This window comes from Lepus europaeus, chromosome 1, assembly GCF_033115175.1.
Source record: "Lepus europaeus isolate LE1 chromosome 1, mLepTim1.pri, whole genome shotgun sequence".
Lineage (NCBI taxonomy): Eukaryota > Metazoa > Chordata > Mammalia > Lagomorpha > Leporidae > Lepus > Lepus europaeus.
This window is the reverse complement of record NC_084827.1, coordinates 145099060-145119905: the sequence shown is the minus strand read 5'-3', so window position 1 is coordinate 145119905 and position 20846 is coordinate 145099060. Positions and strand designations below refer to the sequence as shown.

Genomic DNA, 20846 nt, shown 5'->3' with positions numbered 1-20846 from the left:
TCATATGGGATGCTGGCTTACAGGCGCTTGTTTAACCTGCTGTGCCACACACAACACTTGCCTGTTGCAGAAGTTTTTAATTTTTGATAAAAGGCAAATTATGAATCTTGTCATTCATACTCACAGTTTTTCATGTCTTCTCTATACAATATTTGTCTATTCCAAGGTCATGTAGATATTCTATTTTTGCATACTTTGTATTTTTTATGATTTTATGGTCCATTTTGAATAATTTCTGTGTATGAAGTGAGGTAGAGGTCATGGATCATTTTTTTCCATATGGGATCCAGTTATTTCAGAACCATATTTTGGAAGAGAGTTTCCCTACCCCACTGAGTTGCCTTGGTGTCTTTGTTGTCACTGGTGGTTTAGTGGGGAGTGGGATAGGAGGCAGGGAGTCAGATCCCATTCCGTTCCTTTCAGCTGTCTGTCTATACTTAGGTACCACAGCTTGAAGTCAAGCAGTAAAGATAGTCAAATTTTGCTACTGTTTTTCAAGACTATTTCATATTTTCTGCATCCTTTGCATTTTCATAGAAGTTTTAGAAGTAGCTTGTCAAGACGGCCTGCTGGCATTTTGGCTGGAATTGCACAGAATAAAAAAAAGCAATCTAGAGCGCTGAATTCCTAACAGCATTGAATCTGTGCATTGACTTAAGAAAACTTTTTGAAGAAAGCATAATTTTTTTTCAATGTTTGTCAATGTGATGATTGCACATAAGTAATATTTTCATTAACTTCAACATGGCGTGTCGTTCACTTGTAATGAGTGTTTTCTTATACCAGTGTCTAGGCTTTGTGAGTACTAGAATCCCAGGTCCTGTCCTGGCTTTCTTACATCTTTCCAGAAGTGACCTTGTCCACATGAAATTGTTTACAGGAGCTCTTGAAACAGCATGAAAGTGACACCGTGCAATTAGAGGAACTGAGGAAGACCAAAGAGGTGAGCTTTCCATTCCTTCCTGTGGAACTGGACTCTTAGAAAGCCGTCAGTAAAATGATAGGCTCTTGGGAAAGCAGGATCGACAATCATTTTCACAAACTCAGCAAAATGGAAGCGTTTCGTGGATTCAATAAATAAATTAGGGATTTTAGGACTGTCCATAAAACAAAACCTGTGCTGTCTTTTCAGAGTCAGCTTGGAGGCGACATTTCAGCAGTGTACTGTGCATTGTTCAATGTTGAAGACCTTTATTTCTTGCAAGGCTCAAACCATAAAAAGACCTTGAATTTCAAAATGTCAAGTCCTACCCCCCCTTTTTTAAGGCTGTCTCTCCTGCTTCTTCCCATTTCAGCCTCCTTAAAAAATTTTTTTTATTTGTTTGATAGAGTGTGTGTGTGAGAGAGAGAGAGGGCACTTCCATCCATGATTCACTCCCCAAATCCTACAACAGCCAGGGCTTGACCAGGCCATATCCGGGAGCCAGGAACTCCATCCAGGTCTCCCCCATGGGTGGCAGGAATCCAGGTACTTGGGCCATCATCTACTGCCTCCCAGGCTGCATAGCAGGAAGCTGGATCAGAAGTGGAGCAGCACAGCCCTGTGAATGGGATGCAGGTGCTGGGAATGGCAGCTTAACCCACTGGCCACCACACGCACCCTGAGCTCTTCCCCTTGAGCTCTGAAAACTACCAAACTGCTCTCTAGAACATTGTCACCAAGTCCTTTTAAAACTCTGAGTGTTCCTCGCATATGGCCGCTTCCATATGGGTTAAATGAAGGCATTGTGGGAGACAGCCGAAGAGGAGTTGTTCAGACCACAGAGTATCTTATGTTTCTCCCACACAATGGTCATGTGTGGGAGAAGTTGAGTCATCAGAAAGGCGTTATAAAGGAGTGGTCCTCTGGGACCAGGCAGGGCTTCTGCATCCCCAGGATGCAAGCAGCCCATGGTGCTTTACAGGGTAAAGGAATTGGCTTTGGAGCCAGGTAGACCTGGTGTACTATAATAACTTTTGTTGACTTGTCTACTGGTTCTACCACTTGTGTCATTTCTGGGTCTGTTCTAATTAATTGATTTTCCTCCTTGTTTATGGCTGCATTTTCTTGTTCGCATGCCTGGGGATTTTTTATTGGATGCCTTTATTCTTTATCTGATTCATTTACATATTCTTGAGCTTTGTTCTGGGCTGCACCTAAAAGTTTGATTGTCTCAACCTTGCTGTTAAGGTGTCCTGTAGAGCTCATTTTTCCCCATTACTGAAGGATGCCTTTCTGAGTACTCCATGAAATCCCTTCTGTTTTAGAAATTGTCTTCTGCTCTGGCTGGACTAGGCCTCTTCCACAGCCTGTGTTGGCCCCAGGGTTGTTCCACCTGCTCTTTGCTGATGGTTCCTTCCCCCTGAGCTCATCTCCCATTTCTTCCCATCCTCGCCCTGCCTCAGAGTGGCTGACCTCCTTGAAGGCCAGGCTGCTCCCGCCTGGGCTCTTTGCTGTTAATATTCTTTCTTCCCAGAAAGCTTTCCTGGATATGCGCAGTTCCTGGAACAGTGCCTGGCAGATCACAGGCGCTCAATAAGTAGTCACTGAGCTTTTGAATCGATATGCAAATGAGAGAATGCAAAAGAGCCTCATACAGCACTTTGCACAATGCAATGGCAGTAGGTGATGGTACCTCTTCAGTTTTCGCATCTTGGGAGGATGCTCCTTGTGTGGGAAGAACTCAAGAGCACCACACGGGGAGGAGTTTAATGGGGTTGACACTCGGAAGCAGAGACCCACCTGGCTCATTTTTTTGACCCTTTCAGCACCTGTCAGAAATGCATATGGCACCTATTAGGTGCTGATCACGGGGTGCTACAAACATGATAAATATGGAGAAGCAGACCTGTTTGTTACATGGCAAAGAGCTATTTGTCCTGTTGGGGTGGGGTAGTGGCAGCCCAGGAAGTGTTACAGAGTGGCAGTTTGCTGGTTTTGACAGCTGGGGAGTGTCTCTGAATCTCACCCAGCAGGCAGGGCAGAGATGGTGCTCCCGCCTGCGAGGCGAACATGAGCAAAGCTGGTGACAAATGAAAGGACCTGGCATGCCAGGAGCAGCAAGGCGGACTGGGAGAGGGCCAGTGGCCGCGGGGCTCTGGTTCGAACTCGAATCTCACACTCAGCTGGTAGCACAGGCCACCCTTTGGGTTGGCGCCACTCAGGAGGCTACAGGGCTGGAAGCACAGCCTGCCGGGTGGGAGGGGAGCCTCAGGGTTCCTCCTCCGAGGGGGCCTCAGAACAGTTCTCACAGTAGTCCAGGGCGAGTCCCACGGGGCCCACAAGGAAGAAGTCAGGGGAGGGAAAATGGGAGCCACACATGTGTGTGCAAGAGCTACACATGTGGGTGTAGGAGCTACACATGTGGGTGCAGGAGCTACATATGTGGGTGCAAGAGCTATACATGTGAGTACAGGAGCTACACATGTGGGTGCAGGAGCTACACATGTGGGTGCAGGAGCTATTCTGGCTTAGAAGCCACTTGTCCCACAACTTTCTATAATGGATCCATGCACGCAACTCCCAGGTCATGCCCAGTGATGCCAGCCGCTGCCCCAGGCGAGCCAAGGCTGTGGCTTGCTGCCAGGCCTTTGTTTCTTCTCAGTCCACTCCAGCCTGGGCTCACTTGACTCTGCTGAGCCTTACCTAGTCACACACCGGTACTCCACCTTCCTCATAGTTTTCTCAGGAAACAATAGAAAAGGAACCCAACATCCTGGTTGCCCCTAGCAAAGGACAAAGAGGCCTTTATTTGTTTAACCTTGGGCTCAGGGGACCGTCTGGGGTCCGTTCACTGTCACAAGAAGTCTGGATCTGACTGATTCTGCAGACGGTGGGAGCCATGGGAAGTTTTTGAGGAGGAAAGGATTCTTTTGGTGAAGAACGTGGCAGCAGTGCGAGGCAGTGTTTTAGAAAGGTCACCTCCTGGGGCCGGCACTGTGGTGTAGCAGGTAAAGCCGCCGCCTGCGGTGCCGGAATCCCATATGGTTTGAGTCCCAGCTGCTCCACTTCTGATCCAGCTCTTTGCTGTGGCCTGGGAAAGCAGTGGAAGATGGCCCAAATCCTTGGGCCCCTGCATCCCCTGAGAGACCTGGAAGAAGCTCCTGGCTCCTGGGTTTGGATCGGCACAGCTCCGGCCATTGAGGCCATCTGGGGAGTGACCCTGTGGATGGAAGACCTTTCTTTCTCTTTCTGCCTCTGGCTCTCTCTGTAACTCTGCCTTTCAAAAAAAAAGGTCACCTTCCATCTGCACCCCAACCTGGCCTCTGCTCCCACCGCATCCCCCAAAACTGCCCAAATCACCAGTAACTTCCAAGTTGTGAAGGCCCAGGAGTGCCTCACCCTGCCTGGCGTTAGCAGGGCCGGGGGCAGTTGAGCCCTCGTGCCTTGAATCATTTCCGCCCTTCGGCTTCCACTGGCTTCTGGTGCCTCCTTGGCCTCACTGGTCACTCCTTTGCCGTCTCCCCGGCTAGGTCCTCCTCATCCAGCTCATTTCTAAGCCCTGGGCTGTTTCGGAGCTTGGTTCTCTCCTTCACCTCCACTTTCTCACTAGGTCAGTTCCTCAGGCACAGAGACATAAATGCTGACAACTAGGCCTGCGACCTCCAGCATGGCCTTGCCTCTGAGCTCCAGGCTTGCGTGTGCAGCTTCCCATTTGCACTGCTGCGTGTGGCCTGCAGATACCTCCAACGCAACACTGCCAACTCCACGCTCTTGATGCTCCACCTGGCACTTGACTCCCTAAATTGTCAACTCCTGCAGTTATTCAAACCTGGACCAGAGGTCGTCATGGATTCCTTCTTTCCTATCGCTCCCCCATATCTGCCAATCCTCTGTAACATGTCCCAGATTCACCCACTCGTCTCTGACTCTGTGCAACCTGGCCCTCATCCACCCACTACTTCCTGCCCGAACCACTGGTACACTCTCCTCCTAGTCCCTTGCTCTCCTCCTGTCCCTGCCTTCACTTCCATTCTCCCCAACCCAACTGTGAGATAAATGTAACCGGTGAGACAAATCCTAACCCTGCTCCATTCAAAGGTCCCCATGCTGTCTGGTACTGTGGCCTCCCAGATGTGCCCAAGCTCCGCTCTACCTCCTCACCTTGGCCCAGGATATTGCTTCTCTATTCCAGCCACACTGCTGTTCCTTCGGGTTTCCACACGCACTAGGAATTTGCCTTCGAAGGACATTTGCACGGGTTTCTGTTCATTATTAAGCAGCAGTTCATGTATTTGTTGAATGAATAGACTGTTCTTAGAGCAGTTTTTTTGAAATTGTTAAACCTTTTTATTTCAGGCAGAGAAACACAGACAGACAGACAGAACTCCCATCCACTGGTTCACTCCCCAAATGCTCTGTCCAGGCCTGAGCCAGGAACTCAATCCAAGGTCTTCCCTGTGGGTGGCAGGAACCAAATTACTTGAGTGGTCACCTGTGCCTCCTTGGGTCTACATTAGCAAGAAACTAGAGTCAGGAGCTGGAACTCAAACCAGGCTGTCCAATGAGGGACACAGGTATCTCAGCCACTAAGACAAATGCCTGCTCCCCTAGAGCAGTTTAAAGTTTATAGGAAAATTGAGAAGAAAATGCAGAGTTCCCATGTGTACTCTCACCCCACGCCACTCCCAGACTCCCCTATTGCTAACATCTTGCAGCAGGATAGTACATTAGTTATGATCCAATAGCCAACATTGATTCATTATCACTACTTAAATCCATAGTTTACAGTGGGGCTCTGTGCTTGTATTATACGTTGTATGGGTTTTGCCTGTTAAGTCCTGTCATATCTCCACTATTATAACATCTTACAAAATAGTCTCACTGCCCTAAAAAATGCCTTCTGCCCCATCTATTTAACCCTTTCCTACCCTTAAAGAGGTTAGCAGATCTATAGTTTTGCCTTTTCTAGAGTCGCATGGAGCTGGAATCCATGGTAATTTTTTAAAAAGATCATATTTATTTATTTGAGAGGTAGAGCTATGGACAGTGAGGGGGAGAGACAGAGAGAAAGGTCTTCCTTCCATTGGTTCACTCCCCAATTGGCCACAACGGCTGGAGCTATGCCTATCTGAAGCCAGGAGCCAGGAGCTTCTTCCTCATCTCCCATGTGGGTTCAGGGCCCAAGGACTTGGGCCATCTTCTACTGCTTTTCCAGGCCACAGCAGAGAGCTGGACTGGGAGAGGAGCAGCAAGGACTCGAATCGGCGCCCACATGGGATGCCGGTATCTCAGGCAGAGGATTAACCTACTGTGCCTTCGGTGTGGACCCCCATGGTAATTACTTGATAAAGACTTGTTTAATGAATGACTGGTTGCTGGCATTTCAAAGGTCCATGGGAGCTCTGGTGAGGGTGGGCTCCGCAGCAGTGACAGTGAGGCCAAAGGGGAGGGCATAGACAGATGAGACGGTGTTGAGGTGGGGTTGACAGTGTGTGGTGGCCAAGTGGCTCTCAGTGGTGCTGGACAAGGAGAACCCACGGTTGCTGCTTTGCAGGCTCCAGGTGCCCTGGAGGGGAGAATGGACAGGTGGACACCGGCACGGTGCCCATCCTGACGCAATGTCTTCTCATGCAGATCGTGGAAGAAGAGCTGCATGCACAAACTCTTGTTCTAGAGTCACTGAACATGAACCTCTGCAACACCCAGATGGAGCTCCAGAAAGAGGTGGGTGCTAGCCGGGGCGGGGCTGGGGGCAGCGGGAGATGGGGTTAAAATGTGTGCATCTTTCAGAAAGCGGCCATGGGTCACCTGGAGAAAACGCTCCAGACCAAGCTTGCTGAAGCCGAAGAGAAGTATAAGTACACTATACAGATGCTGACCGAGGAGAACCTTCATCTGAGGTGGGCGGGGCCTGGCTTGCCCTTAGGAGTGGGAGGGAGTTTGAGTGAGGGGCAGGTTAAGCTGATGAGTTTTTGGGAGCCAGGGGCATCACTCTGGGGCAGGTGCACAGTCACCTACAAAGGTCATTTTCTGTGAGGTGGAGCTGGGATGTGTATAGACTTCTCTGCCTCGTCTCTGTCTCTGTTTTTAATGCAAAATGACCCAGGAAATTTATCTGTGTGCTTCTGAGTTGTTCAGCTCTGTGACTGTGGGCTGCTTTTCAGTCCATCTCCCCTGAGAACTTGATTTCAGTATTAGTGGTTTAGTCATAGATACAGTTGTTTCTGGTGCCCATGGAAATCAATTTATTATTTAGTAAATTAAAGTTTTTGTTGCACTGATTTAATAGAAAAGTCCTTATATGGGAATTTGATCATCCAAATATCATCTCTCACTAAATTAAAATTTTCTCAGGCTGGCATTGTGGTGTAGAGGGCTAGGCCACCATCCAGGATTCCAGCATCCCCTACAGGCACCAGCCCTTGTCCCAGCTGCTCCACTTCCAATCCAGCTCCCTGCCAATGTGCCTGGGAAGGCAGCAGAGAGCGGCCTGAGTGCTTGGCCCCTGCCACTTCCATTGTAGACCCTGATGCAGTTCCTGGCTTCAGCCTGGCCCACCCCGGGCTATCACAACCATTAGGGGAGTGAACCAGTGGATGGAAGATCTCTTTCTCTCTGTGTCTGTAACTCTGCCTTTCAAATAAATAATCTTTTTAAAAAAAATCTCTGCAAGTAATGAGCAAATACCTTATATGTCTTTCTATCCTTAGTCTATAATAATATGTATTCCCTTTCTTTTGCAGGCAAAAGATAATTGCCAAGAATGAAGAAATCTATAAAGGACGATCAGGAAAACCAATGGGTAGCACCTCTTTTGAGGATGACTTGAACACTTTGGAAGATGATGACAACAGAAGATGAGAATCAGTAACAAGAAGCTGTTCTCCCTGGCTGACACAGCAGGAGGGCCATCCCTGAAGCCACTGACAGCAGCAGGAAAACCATCCCCCATAGGCCTGGAGCACTCCTGTGAGGTTGTTTGAGAAATGCATAGAAGTTTAGTTCTTGGGTTGCTCTGACTCCATTTTTGTCTTTTCATAATTTGCTTTCTTCTGAGCAGGTGGGAAGGTCTGCAGTACAAGCGTACAACCCTTGGTTGAAAGCCCTATCCTAGACACCCGGAGCTGAGCTTTCTCTGGGTTTTGTACAATGTGCTCTTGCACCTTTACATAGTTCATGAGAAAGAGACAGATTCAAAGGCCTTCTTCCTGTACCCTGGCCTGTGACTTTGGAATGTAAGATGTTCCCTGAAGACTTAATGATTCTTGCCACCTTCTCTAAACCACCATGAGAATGCAAACAGGGCGAGCAACATGAATGGAGTGGCCTGGGCGTGAGGAAACACAGTCCCACGTGCACCGTGACTGGTGGGGTGGACAGCAGCCTCAGTGGGGGATCCTGGGAGGGGTGTGTGTGGAGGGAGGGGCATGGTGCGAAGCAGAGTGCACGCCCAGTGTGAAGAAGGGGCTCCTCTGGCCCACGCAGCCCCTACCACAGGAATGTGGGGTCCGACATTCTGATTTTTCAAAAGAAGTATTTTGCTTTTTACGTGCTAGCTCCACTTTTTAAATGTGGGCAACAAACTTTAAAAATACGATGGTGTGAGCCAACATTGAAAAACTCAGGTAGAACAGGCCTGTGATCCAAATGTCTTCTACCAGTGAGATGCCATTGGAAAAAAGCAAAGCACTGAAACAAAACGAACAGAACCATCTCCAAGGAACAGATAAAATTATATTTTATTAATTAACATTTTTTCAAGAAAAAGATGCCCTTTTAAAGGAACCATTTAGCTTTTAAAGATAAACTTAATTTCTAGCAATTTGGAATAAACAATACAGAAAGAAAGAGCAAATACAAACACATAAAGAGGGCACAGCATCATTAGCAAAACAGCAAATCATGTGAGTTGTTATAGAAGCTTGCACAAAAGCAGTCAGTGACAGGAGAGGTCAAAAAGGGAGTTAGGGGTAGGTAATAAACAACTTATGGCATTTCTTGATTTTTGAAAAGGCTTTGATACTAAGAATATTTTAAAATTTACATTTTTGAAATTTCTTTAGTGTAGAAAAGACAGCTGGAAAGAGACAGACTTACAATTACATTCATTTTCCTTTCAGTTTAAAGTAACACTGTATACATGTTTAATAAAAATGTGCAAATCATTTTATTAGCTTAATAACTAATAAATAAACCCTAGTGTTACGTATGTAAAAATAGGATCAATCCAGAGGGAAGAGGAGTCTCTTTGTTAGTGTGAAAGTAGGCTGTGGCATCTGCTTCTTTTTTTCCCCGGCTTCCTTAATGCTCACGTTATAGTTCACTTTGGTCAGGATGGAGAGGATATCTTCGCCTCTGAAAAACACAGCATAGCATCGTGACTATCCATGGGGGACAGACAACTGCTGAACCATCTCCTTTGCTGTGCCCAGTGATAACTCTACGGTTCTTCCTCTCAGAACATCAGGCCTTCGAAACAGTAAGGTGCTGAGCCAAGGCTGCCCACAGTTTTCCAGGGAGATGAGCTGGCTCCAAGCTTTGTAACTTAGCCTTGGTATACTCAGGATCCCCATTAACCAACAGAAACCTCAGTGTCATTATGAGATTTGGTTACTTGGTTTCTCTTCCTGACCTGTGTATATCTCGCTCTGCTCTACCTACTATGTCATTTGACATGCTCAGTCCACTCCAGTACCCCACCCCCACCACCCTCTGCCTCTAATTGGCATTGCTTCTGTGGATTCATCTGCAATGTGACCAGACTTTAGGAAACCCGAAGTCCACAAATGTCCTGCAGCCACCTTTGTCACTGGGCTCTCTTAGTAACTGTTGGGCAACCTCTTCCTCTGTCTCTGTAGCTAGTCCCTAAACCTTGCAGGATTTGTGATCTGAATTAGAAAATGAAAAGATCACAGTGATGTCATTGGTTCGCTCTTCATGTGCCATGAAAAATTCTTATTCTTCATACGGACACTCAAAACGCAGTGAGATACAAGGCTAGAAGGAGCCTGCAAAAGATTCCTTGCTTTCATCTGTCTGCTGGGTGTGTGTTCCAATGAACGATGATATAATGCACTATAATTTAACTAAAGGAAGCACGTGATATAATAGATGGGAGAAGATTATTTTCCCACACGTGTGGCTTCAAAGCAGACCAAGATAGTGGAAATATAAGGGGTTCCTAATCTTCACTACTTATCTCCCACAGTGCACCCAGAGGGTTGGAAGCTGGTTAGCTATTACAGGACTTCCAACAGAGGTTGTTAAACATTAAAGTGCCGGCAGCCTTCTCCACAGACCTGCAGGCCAGTTCATGTGGCTCCATAGTGTTTCTGCCTAACGACAGAGAACTGGACTGTAGAGCTGCACCATCTTTTCCAGCCCCAGGATACCCTGATTGTCCTTTTGAAGTGCTGGTTTTAAGAAAACCCCTCAATGAGTACCCGTATCTCCATCCATGGTAAAGATGCTAACACTTGCCTTTTCTCCCAGGGCTAGACATTTGCAGATGAATGGGAGTCACCTCCCTTGGCTACTTCTCTGATCTGTTAATATTACCTCAACCACAAAGCACGTTCTAGTGGACTCTAAATATGGATCTCTAATCGTAGAGATGGGGGATGAGGCAGGTGGTAGAACTTCGAGGAGGCTTAGGCAGGCAAAACTTACTGAGGACATCTTTCTTTTAGGCTCTGGCAAAGTGACTGGATGTACCAGGTCCCCTCAACGAGGTTTCGATAGGAGACACAGTTGTTCACAGTGGCCATCCCCAGCAGGAAGTCAGCCTCATCGGGGACGTATCTCTTTGGAAACGATGAGTCCATTTCTAAATAGGTTTCTTGCTGTTCTGAGTCTGTCGCAACAGGAACGCCTTTCTGGTACTTATCCCCTTGACAAGCTTGAATGAAAAAGACTTTGGGTTTTCCAGCAAGAGAGGGGCACTTCGAACCAGTGAAATAAGAGGTCAGATCATAGATGCGGGCCTCCTGCCCATCAGTGCCATAGATGATGCCCTTGTCTCCATGGGAGAGGATGCAGCAGACGAAGCAGTCTCTGTCTTTGTGGTCCATGCTTTGGTAGTTTTGCAGAATGTCACAGATCTGCATTGCCGTGCAGTCATTGTAATGGACTACTTCAAAGTGAAGGTCTGTGAAGGTATTTCTCAAAGCCTCTGAAAAGTCAAGTCAGAGAAGTTACACTGTAGCACGATCATTCCCACACTACAGCCCACAGCTGGAGAGAACAGTGAGTTTGATGTTAATGATAATTTGAATCAGAACTGAGAGAACAGGACCTCCTATCTCAGTAGCTGGATTCTATAGGCAGCTGGAAACATTTCCAAGCCTTGAAGCAAATGGTAAAGGGGAGAATGCTATTATTGGTCCGTTGTCTTTTCTGAACTACTTTATGAGATGAGTGAACTATTATTAAGGCTTACTACCAAGCCAAATTAAAATGTGACTGTGTTATATAGTCAGGAAAAAAAAGTAATTTTTAAAAGATTTATTTATTGTAAAAGCAGAGTTACAGAGAAAGAGAGAGACAGAAAGGAGGGAGAGAGGGGGAGAGGGAGGGAGACGGAGAATATTTCCTCCCCTGGTTCACTCCCCAAATGACCTCAATAGCCAGGACTGGGCCAGGCCAAAGCCAGACACCTGAAACTCTGGATCTCCCACATGGGGCCCCAGCACTACAGCCCATCCTCTGCTGCCATCAGGTGCATTGGCAATGAGCTGGATCAGAAGAAGAGCAGCTGGGATGCAAACCAATGCTCATATGAGCTGCTGGTGTTACAGGGTGCAGCTTGACCCACTGGGCCACAGTGCCATCCCTAAAAGCAAAGTCATTTTTAGCAAAATATTTATTTTATGCTAAACCAGCTACAAAATGTTTGTATTTATCAAAATAAAATATACATATTTTAAAATAGAACTAAGAGATCTACTATATATATGTGTATGTATATATGTGAGTATATATATACACACACACGCACACACACACACACATATATATATGTATATATATATGTGTGTGTATATATATATATATATATATATATATACAGTGATCTTCTCACTAACCCTCTCTGTTCCCCCACCATGTTTCACGAGGCCAACACTTTCAGCTTTTAACTACTTTTTTGCTGTTTAGTTCTTGGAACTAAATTGGGTTAGATAGTTGACTCCATGCTACCAGGAGGTTGAATTTCCCTTACTCTCTTGTCCCTTATTATGGTACAATAGGAATAGCTGTTGGCGTCTTTGAGATGATCCATAGATCGGGGGGTTATCACTGTGTCTTGTGTAAGGGAACTTCAAAAAGTTTTCGGAATAATAGAATTTAAAATAAGGTTATTCTGTTGCAAAAAAATTTGAAATCCAAGCATAATTTTTTCATTATGTATTCCTTGATGACCCTTTGTGTAGGCTTTCAAAGAACCTTCATAGTTTCAGCTCATCGTCTCACCTACACTTTGTATCTCCAATTTTTTGCATTTTCCCAGAATTCTGTGGGGTAAATGGGTTTGCCTCTTTTTTGCATTCCCCTCTGTTGTCACTTAGGTTCTATCTTTCTCACCTCTGTGAAGTCCATTACCTTTCCTACTTTATTTCATCTTCAAAAATTGTGGAAATCTTTCCTTATGTGTTTTCTTCATTCCTGTTCTCTCTCTTTTTTTTTTTTTTTTTTTTTTTGACAGGCAGATAGATAGTGAGAGAGATAGAGAGAAAGGTCTTCCTTTTTTGCCATTGGTTCACCCTCCAATGGCCGCTGCGGCTGGCGCATCTTGCTGATCCGAAGCCAGGAGCCAGGTGCTTCTCCTGGTCTCCCATGCAGGTGCAGGGCCCAAGGACTTGGGCCATCCTCCACTGCCTTCCCGGGCCATAACAGAGAACTGGCCTGGAAGAGGGGCAACAGGGACAGAATTCGGCGCCCTGACCGGGACTAGAACCCAGTGTGCTGGCGCCGCAAGGCAGAGGATTAGTCTGTTAAGCCACGGCGCCGGCCTCCTGTTCTCTTGATCCTTGTTGGGTCACCATTTTTATTCCTTCACTAGCAGTCTGTCCCTGTCAGCACATCACAGCTAAATTTAAATCCTCAGTCAAGAGACAGTCTAGAGAAAGGAATAGAGAAAGGTAACTGAAACGTGAAGGCTCCTTGTTGATTTGGACGTACTTTGGTGGAGGTAACACAGTGCCTTGATTCTGTAGGAATATTCTAATTCCTTTGGAAATGTAAGATGCTGGTGAAGAAAATAACTATAGGGGCTGATGCTGTGGCACAGCAGGTAAAGCCACTGCCTGCAGTGCTGGCATCCCATATAGGTGCTGGTTCAAGTCCCGGCAGCTCCACTTCCGATCCAGCTCTCTGCTGTGGCCTGGGAAAGCAGTGGAGGAGGGCCCAAGTGCTTGGGCCCCTGACCCGCATGGGAGACCTGGAAGAAGCTCCTGGCTCCTGACTTCGGATAAGCCCAGCTCCGGACGTTGCCATTTGTGGAGTGAACCAGTGGACAGAAGACCTCCCTCTATCTTTCTCTCTGTCTCTGCCTCTCTATACTCTGCCCTTCAAATTAATAAATAAATCTTTAAAAATAAAAACAAAGAAAAGAAAAGAAAATGACTGTGAAGGAGTTCACAAGGCACTGTAGCAAAACAGAGGGGAACATCTCAGAAGGGGGGAAAGCAATGGGGTCTCCTACTCTTACTTGATCAATGTGGACTATAAAAACAGCAACAGAAAAGGTAGAACATGCAAATTCAAATAACAACCAGAGTCCAGTCAGCGTGCACTAGATACAAGGGCACTTCAAAAAGTCCCTGGGAAATAGAATTTAAAAATAAGTTTACTTGGGTACAAATTTTTTTTTTGAAACTTATGCATAGTTTTTTCACAATGTGCCTTTTCCATGGACTTTTGGAAGATTCCTCATGTAAGGAAAATGAACTTCCAGAAACAGAAGCAAATGTTATTTGAGTGGGAAATTTGTAACACTAAATGAGTAGAAATCAAAGATGTGAAAACTATTTTTTAATATCATGATGATGAATGATGTAGTCAACAGGCTTCAGTTCTGGGGCTTTTAAAAACCTCAGCATAGGTTTTCTTGAATAAACAAATCAAATATCAACAGAGACCATTACAGACTCTTGATTGATTATACTCAGTCTGCATCAATTATCTAAACCCCTTCTCAATTTTAAAAAATTTCACTAACTGACAGTTTGACTCAACACAATTTTCAGAAGTTCTCTGACCAAATAAAAAATAATAGTATTTCAAAGGTTGGCTTGGATAGTTTCTATTATCATTTTTAGCTGTAGTCATTTTTATATTCATGTACCATAAATATAATTTTCCATTCAACTTGGACATTCTCAATCTTAGGTTAAATGGGCTGAGCAATAGAACTTTTGGTTAGTTTAGCATTTGAAAATGCTATTTCTGTTAAGAAGCCACTACTTCCTCATTCAATAGCCCAAATGCAACTCTAGCAAAGTGTGGATGAAAGTGGAGGACATAACTCTAAGTGAAATGAGCCAGGAACAGCGAGACAAATCCTGCTTATTCTCTCCCAAATGTGGGTGGTGAAAAAAACAAAACAAAACAAAAACACCTCAGTGTGAACACAGAAGAATGATTATTGGAGTCTGGGAGGGGTGGAGAGGACACAGTTAGTTTAGATAATTGGTAGCCAATCAGAGTTGGATGCCAAGAATGAGTTACTAGTTTTATAAAACATTGTTGGGTGGCAGTCATTCATAATAACTCAGTGCATAGTTTATGAATGAACAGAAGGAAAGAGCTCCAAGTCTCCAAAGTAAAGTAATTTTTAAGAAGGAGAAATGCAGATAGTTCTTTTTTTTTTTTTTTTTGACAGGTAGAGTTATAGACAGTGAGAGAGAGGAGAGACAGAAACAGAGAGAAAGGTCTTCCTTCCATTGGTTCACCCCCAAAATCGCCACTACAGCCGGCACTGCGCTGATCCAAAGCCGGGAGCCAGGTGCTTCCTCCTGGTCTCCCATGCAGGTGTGGGACCCAAGCACTTGGGCCATCCTCCATTGCCTTCTTGGGCCACAGCAGAGAGCTGGACTGGAAGAGGAGCAACCGGGACTAGAACCCGGTGCCCATATGGGATGCTGGCGCTGCTAGGCAGAGGATTAACCAAGTGAGCCACGGCGCCGGCCTCAGATAGTTATTCTTCAGTCAATACATACTGCATACATGTATGGCAATTTCATGCTGTGTAGTTATTGTTAATAAATTGTCTTTAAAAATGAAAAAAAGAGTTCTGACACCAAGGCAATTTTTTCACTTAAAGTGTTCTACAGAAGAATTATTCAGCTGTCGGATTAAAAGCAAAGTTTTTCATTATAAGCCCTTTAGTCACATTTAAAATTCCATCTTTAAACATACATTGCTTTGATTTAAAAATTTATTTTTTTAAAAAAGCAAAAAAGTAACAAATATCTAAGAATATTCTTCACCTCCCACAGATAAATGTGTTCAAATGCATTTTCTTAAAACACGATGCCCTCTTGGTACAGTTTTCATTGTCTCCATTTTAATTTTTAAAAAATGGTTACAGGGGCTGGTACTGTGGCATAGCAGGCTAAGCCTCTGCCTGCGGCACCAGCATCCCATATGGGCACCAGTTCAAGTCCCGGCTGCTCCATTTCTCATCCAGCTCTCTGCTGTGGCCTGGGAAAGCAGTGGAAGATGGCCCAAGTGCTTGGGCACCTGCACCCCCATGGGAGACCCAGACAAAGCTCCTGGCTCCTGGCTTTGGATCAGTGTAGCTCCAGCCATTGCGGCCATCTGGGGAGTGAACCAGCAGATAGAAGACCTCTCCCTATGTCTCTCCCTCTCTCTACAACTCCACTTCTGGGTATAAGGATACTTCACCTCTGTCTTTTGGGTTCTGTACCTGCATCAACTTCTGTTCCTTTCCTGTCTTTCATGTATCGGTGTCTGGGCATTTCTCTCCGTGCTATGCTAAAATCGTGGTTGTTGAAGATCAAACAGTATCCCCGCGGTTTGCTTTTCATTTGGTAAACTTCTTCTGATGTCTAGAAAACAAAAACCCAACCCAGGGGCTGACTGTGGGTGAAACACAAGCCATCTAAAGAGACAACCCTCTGGCAAGGGTTAGGCCGGCCCCTGAGCACCCTGGGAAGCGCGTGTGCTTTCCCCTGCCCTCCACCAACTGGGGTCATCTCCCTGCAGACCCAGTTCCCATCCAGAACCCTTCCCACAGTTCTAAAGCCACTAGTCCAGTCCTGGGCCCAGTCAGCTCTTTGCACATCAAAAAGGTTGTGGAATAATAGAATTAAAAGAGAAGGTTGTCTTGGTGCCCCAAATTTTTGGAATCCATGCATAGTCTTTTCATAAAACACATTTCCTATGAGCTTTAAGAAGATCTTTCACACACACGAGTTTCAGAAATATTGGCACCAAAACAGATTTAGTTTTTAATTCCATCTTCCATATACTTGCTGAAGTACTCTCACACGAACATTGCTGTCATCATGTCGTAGGATCATCAGTTATTCTACCTGCTTCCTTTGCTGAACAGAAATGTCCTCAGACAGGTAACATCTGTGCCAGAAACCAGCATTTATTCATTTAGGAGAACTCCATCAAGAGTGAATGAATGAATGAATGTCTCCGGGCTGCCCTGCCATGACCTTGTGATTCTCTGGGCTGGGCTTCTTGGCTAACCCCTGAGAGCCTGTCCCTCACACAAGACGCAGTGTGACCCCAGGGATTTGAAAGCTATTGGCTTAACCCCTCTCTCGGGACTGCAGCATCGGGGCAGGGTACCACGACCGCAGTGCCTGACAGTACAGGCAGAGCTGGCCCTGGGCCGTGCTCATCTTCCGAGGGCCAGTTCAGCGCTAAGAATCTCAGCATTTACTTGGAAATCTGCACAGCCCCTTAAGGCAGGTAAAGGACTCCAGGCTAGGAATCCAATTCCTGGTTGTAGCCTTTCCTAAATGTAACACTTTGGGCTAAAGTTATCTGATTTCTTAGTATCTTAGTTTGTTGACTAAGACAGTGCACGCTTTATGAAGCACCTGCTAAGATTGTCAATTATAATTTACTATTTCAGGTGCTCATTATTTACTCTGCACAGTAGATATATTTTTAAGACATTAAATTTGAGTATCGTAAGCTGTTCCAAGGGAACCACGCTGGCAGAACCTGAGACCACTTACAGAGCACTCGGTACTTCAGGGACTCCTTCGTGGTCCAGACTGAGAGGACGCTGTGGTAATCTTCTCAGACGCGCACACTGGTAAATACCCCTGTGAAGCCTGACCCTGGCAGCCGTGTGCCTCAGCCTCCCGCCACCAGGAGGAGAGACCCGGTCAGTGAGTGGGAAGGTACTCCATGAGCCGCGGAAGGTTACACACACAGCAAGTATTACGCTACTGTGTCGAGAAAACAAAGTTCTCCACTGGCTCCTTGAGATGACAGAGACGGCTGGATCCCCTATGGGCTGCTTGCTCCTAACCACCCAGAGGAATACTTCCGGAAGGTCAAGCAGGAAGCAAAGGTCCTGCTCGTTCCAGTGGGGCTGGATGCTCCTCCCAAGTCCTGACCTTGCTGCCCTGTGAGGTGCGGGGCCTCCACCGCCCACCCTCCAGTCATCCCCAATTCCTTTGTCCTTCGCTTTAACATAAAAAAAAAGAATGCATTGAAAACTGAAGATGTTACACTCAAAAAAAAAAAAAAAATCATGGCACATTTTTAATTTCTCCTGTGCATTTTTTTTAACCATTCTCAAAATTGTCAGTGTCTGCCCTTTATTGGTTTATCTGGCAGTTGAAAGAAAAATCGACCAACCAATCCAATAACCCAATCTGCTGTGCAGAGGGAGAGGGGTTCAGAGGTTTCCACGCACCTGTGCCTTGCTCGCTGGCTCCCCTGGACAGTCTGACAGTGCCAGCACTCCATAGGGCTCCTCCCCTACAAGCAAGCAGAGACGGCTACAATGAGACATGGCAGGAAAAGCACTGGGGTAAAGAAGCCTACAGAACTTCCTAGAACAACTGAGGTACTTTCTTTTTTTTTTTTTTTAAGATTTATTTTATTTGAAAGGCAGAGTTAGAAGAAGAGAGAGAGGGAGGGAGAGAGAGAGATCTTCCATATACTAGTTCACTCTTCAAATGGCCCTATCAGCCAGGGTTAGGCCAGGTCGAAGCCAGCAGCCAGGAGCTTCCTCCAGGTCTCTCATGTGGGTGCAGGGGCCCCAGCACCTGGGCCATCCCCCACTGCTTTCTCAGGCCATTAGCAGGGAGTTGGATTGGAAGTGGAGCAGCCAGGGCAGGAATCGGTGCCCACATGGGATGCCGGCACTGCAGGGAGTGGTTTAACCCACAGAGTCACTTCCAGCCCCGAGGTACTTTCTCCAATGAGAACTCACAGACTGCCTGAAACAGAAGCTCCGGCTTCCGGAAACACAGGCTTCAACCATCATCACCAGAGGGAAAACCGTGACCAGGCAAGCAGCGCCGTAACTCTGTATTCCTCCACGTGGGCAGCTTGAATTTTGTGGCATTTGTGAGACATTTATGAACAGAACCATTAGCTCAGCAGGAACGACTGATTCAAAAGTATTTTGCTCCTCAAAGTACTCCGAAAGTCTCAGACTCAAGCACACACTGGCCATGTGCACATTGTGCAGGCTTAATCTTGAAGGAGTGACCCAAAAGGCATGTACTGCACATGCACACACACACACACGCACTACAAGAAGCCAGGATGTCTTAAAAAAAAAAAAAAAAAAAAAAAAAGGTGGGGAAGGGAGGCAGCATTGTGGCATAGTAGGTTAAGCCTCTGCATGTGACGCCAGCATCCCCTATGGGTGCCAGTTCGAGTCCTGGCTACTCCACTTCCCATCCAGCTCCCTGCCAGTGTGCCCAAGAAAACAGCAGAAGATGCCAAGTGCTTGGGTTCCTGCACCTACATGGGAAACCCAGAAGCAGCTTCCGGCTTCTGGCTTCTGGCCCCTGGCTCCAGCCTGGCCCAGCCCTGGCTGTTGCTGCCATTTGGGGAGTGAACCAGCAGATGGAAGATCTCTCTCTCTCTCTCTCTCTCTCTCTCTCTCTCCTCTTTCTGTAATTCTGCCTTTCAAGTAAATTTTTTTAAAAAGCCAGCATAACAAGACAACAAAAATATTAATATTAATGTCTATGGGGTGGTAGTTTTACTGGGTTTTTCAATTTTTTCTGAGTCTAGAATCATCTTCTGTGAGTATATATAGCTTTTTTTTTTTTTTTTTTTTTTTTTTTGACAGGCAGAGTGGATAGTGAGAGAGAGTGACAGAGAGAAAGGTCTTCCTTTTTGCTGTTGGTTCACCCTCCAATGGCCGCTGCAGCCGGCGCATCTCGCTGATCCGAAGCCAGGAGCCAGGTGCTTCTCCTGGTCTCCCATGCGGGTGCAGGGCCCAAGAACCTGGGCCATCCTCCAGTGCCTTCCCGGGCCATAGCAGAGAGCTGGCCTGGAAGAGGGGCAACCGGGATAGAATCTGGCTCCCTGACCGGGACTATAACCTGGTGTGCCGGCGCCACAGGTGGAGGATTAGCCTAGTGAGCCGCGGCGCCAGCCCGAGTATATATAGTTTTTATGGTCACCAAGAATACTTGATTGATCAACATTTTGAAGGAGATCCTGTGGGTGTCTGGCTTCCCCGGGTAGGAAGTACACGGAGGATGGGACCAGGTTCCTTCTGGATAAGAAAGGGAGTTTGGCTGAAGCAGCCCAAGGGGAGGCAGGCAGATGGGGGTGGGGCTCAGGTGTGTGGGCAGACCAGGGAGCCCTGCGATGGAGCGAGGACAGAAAGGAATAATTCAGGGGCAGGTGTTGCCATGCAGAGGTGAAGCCGCCACCTGCAACATTGACATCCCGTGGAGCATTGGTTCGAGTCCCAGCTTCTCTACTTCTCATCCAGCGTCTTAACCACTGCCCTGGGAAGGCAGCAGGTGATGGCCTAAATACTTCAGTCTCTGCCCCCCACAGGGGAACCGACCTAACGTTCTGGGCTCCTGGCCTCCTCCTCCTCCACGGCTGTTCATGGGCTTCTGGGGCATGGACCAGTAGATAGAAGCAGAAGATGGTCCAAATGCTTAGACTCCTGCACCTGCCTGGGAGACCTGGATGAGTTCCTAATGTCAGCCTGGCTCAGGCCCAAGATGAGCAAGACCTAAGATGATCACAGCCGTTTGGGGAGTGAACCAATAGATGGAAAAATTCTCTCTCTCTCTCTCTCTCTCTCTCTCTCTCTCTCTCTCCCTGTCTCTCTCTGTCACTCTGCCTTTCAAATATATAACTCTTTAAAAATGAATAAATAGAAAGTTGCTTTGTTCAACAACAACAACAAAAAAAAGCCCAGAGGTTGAATTAGTCATAATTGGCCAAGGATCTTCTTGACCTGGAGGGAGCACAGAGTAGAATTTTTCTTGAGAGGGAAAAGGACTTAACCACGGACGCTCTGAAGCATCACCCCAGCCCAGCTACCCAGTGCATCCCACAGGCAGTGCGTGCCGAGGGTGAAAAGGAACACGGGGCAAACAGTTCGCGCCCTGTTACTGATCGGCACCTGCTTCACACTCGCCCAGCTGGGCCTGCGGGCTCGGTGCTTTTGGCTGTGAGGAAGGCGGTTGTGGAGAAGTGGCGAGTGGCCACTGGACCTTCATGGTGACACGAGGCGAGCTAGCAGAAGGGGAGAGGAGGCGGGGGAGACGGTCAGGGGGCAAATGAGCACAGTCCACCTTGACACCTGCTTCCAAGACTTACCATTTGAACATGCACCTGTAGTTCTTCCCAGGCTCATTCTTCTCCCTGGAGCAAAAGAGAAGCCCATCCCACGTGGCTGTTTAGAAGCAGCTGCGGGCTGGGGGGCGGGGGGAGAGGGGGACTT

At 46.8% G+C, this 20846-nt stretch overlaps 2 protein-coding genes across 4 annotated transcripts in view; one reads left to right on the top strand and one right to left on the bottom strand.

The window, feature by feature from the left end:
- FLACC1 (flagellum associated containing coiled-coil domains 1) overlaps positions 1-7977 on the top strand; it is a 30685-nt gene extending 22708 nt beyond the window's left edge. The window contains exons 11-14 of the mRNA XM_062201409.1: positions 881-943; positions 6557-6646; positions 6713-6822; positions 7666-7977. Of these exons, the coding sequence (XP_062057393.1) occupies positions 881-943; positions 6557-6646; positions 6713-6822; positions 7666-7783 (381 nt within the window). The 3' untranslated portion in view covers positions 7784-7977. The remainder of the gene's footprint in view (positions 1-880; positions 944-6556; positions 6647-6712; positions 6823-7665) is intronic.
- Positions 7978-8571: 594 nt separating this feature from the next.
- The window catches only part of CASP8 (caspase 8), a 51085-nt gene continuing 38810 nt past the window's right edge, over positions 8572-20846 (bottom strand). For all 3 annotated transcript variants that reach the window (XM_062189936.1, XM_062189943.1, XM_062189951.1), the window contains 5 exons: positions 20723-20767; positions 17829-17893; positions 15849-15990; positions 10592-11093; positions 8572-9277 (listed from right to left, as the gene is read on the bottom strand). In XM_062189936.1, coding sequence (XP_062045920.1) covers positions 9145-9277; positions 10592-11093; positions 15849-15990; positions 17829-17893; positions 20723-20767 — 887 coding nt within the window. In that variant the 3' untranslated portion in view covers positions 8572-9144. The remainder of the gene's footprint in view (positions 9278-10591; positions 11094-15848; positions 15991-17828; positions 17894-20722; positions 20768-20846) is intronic.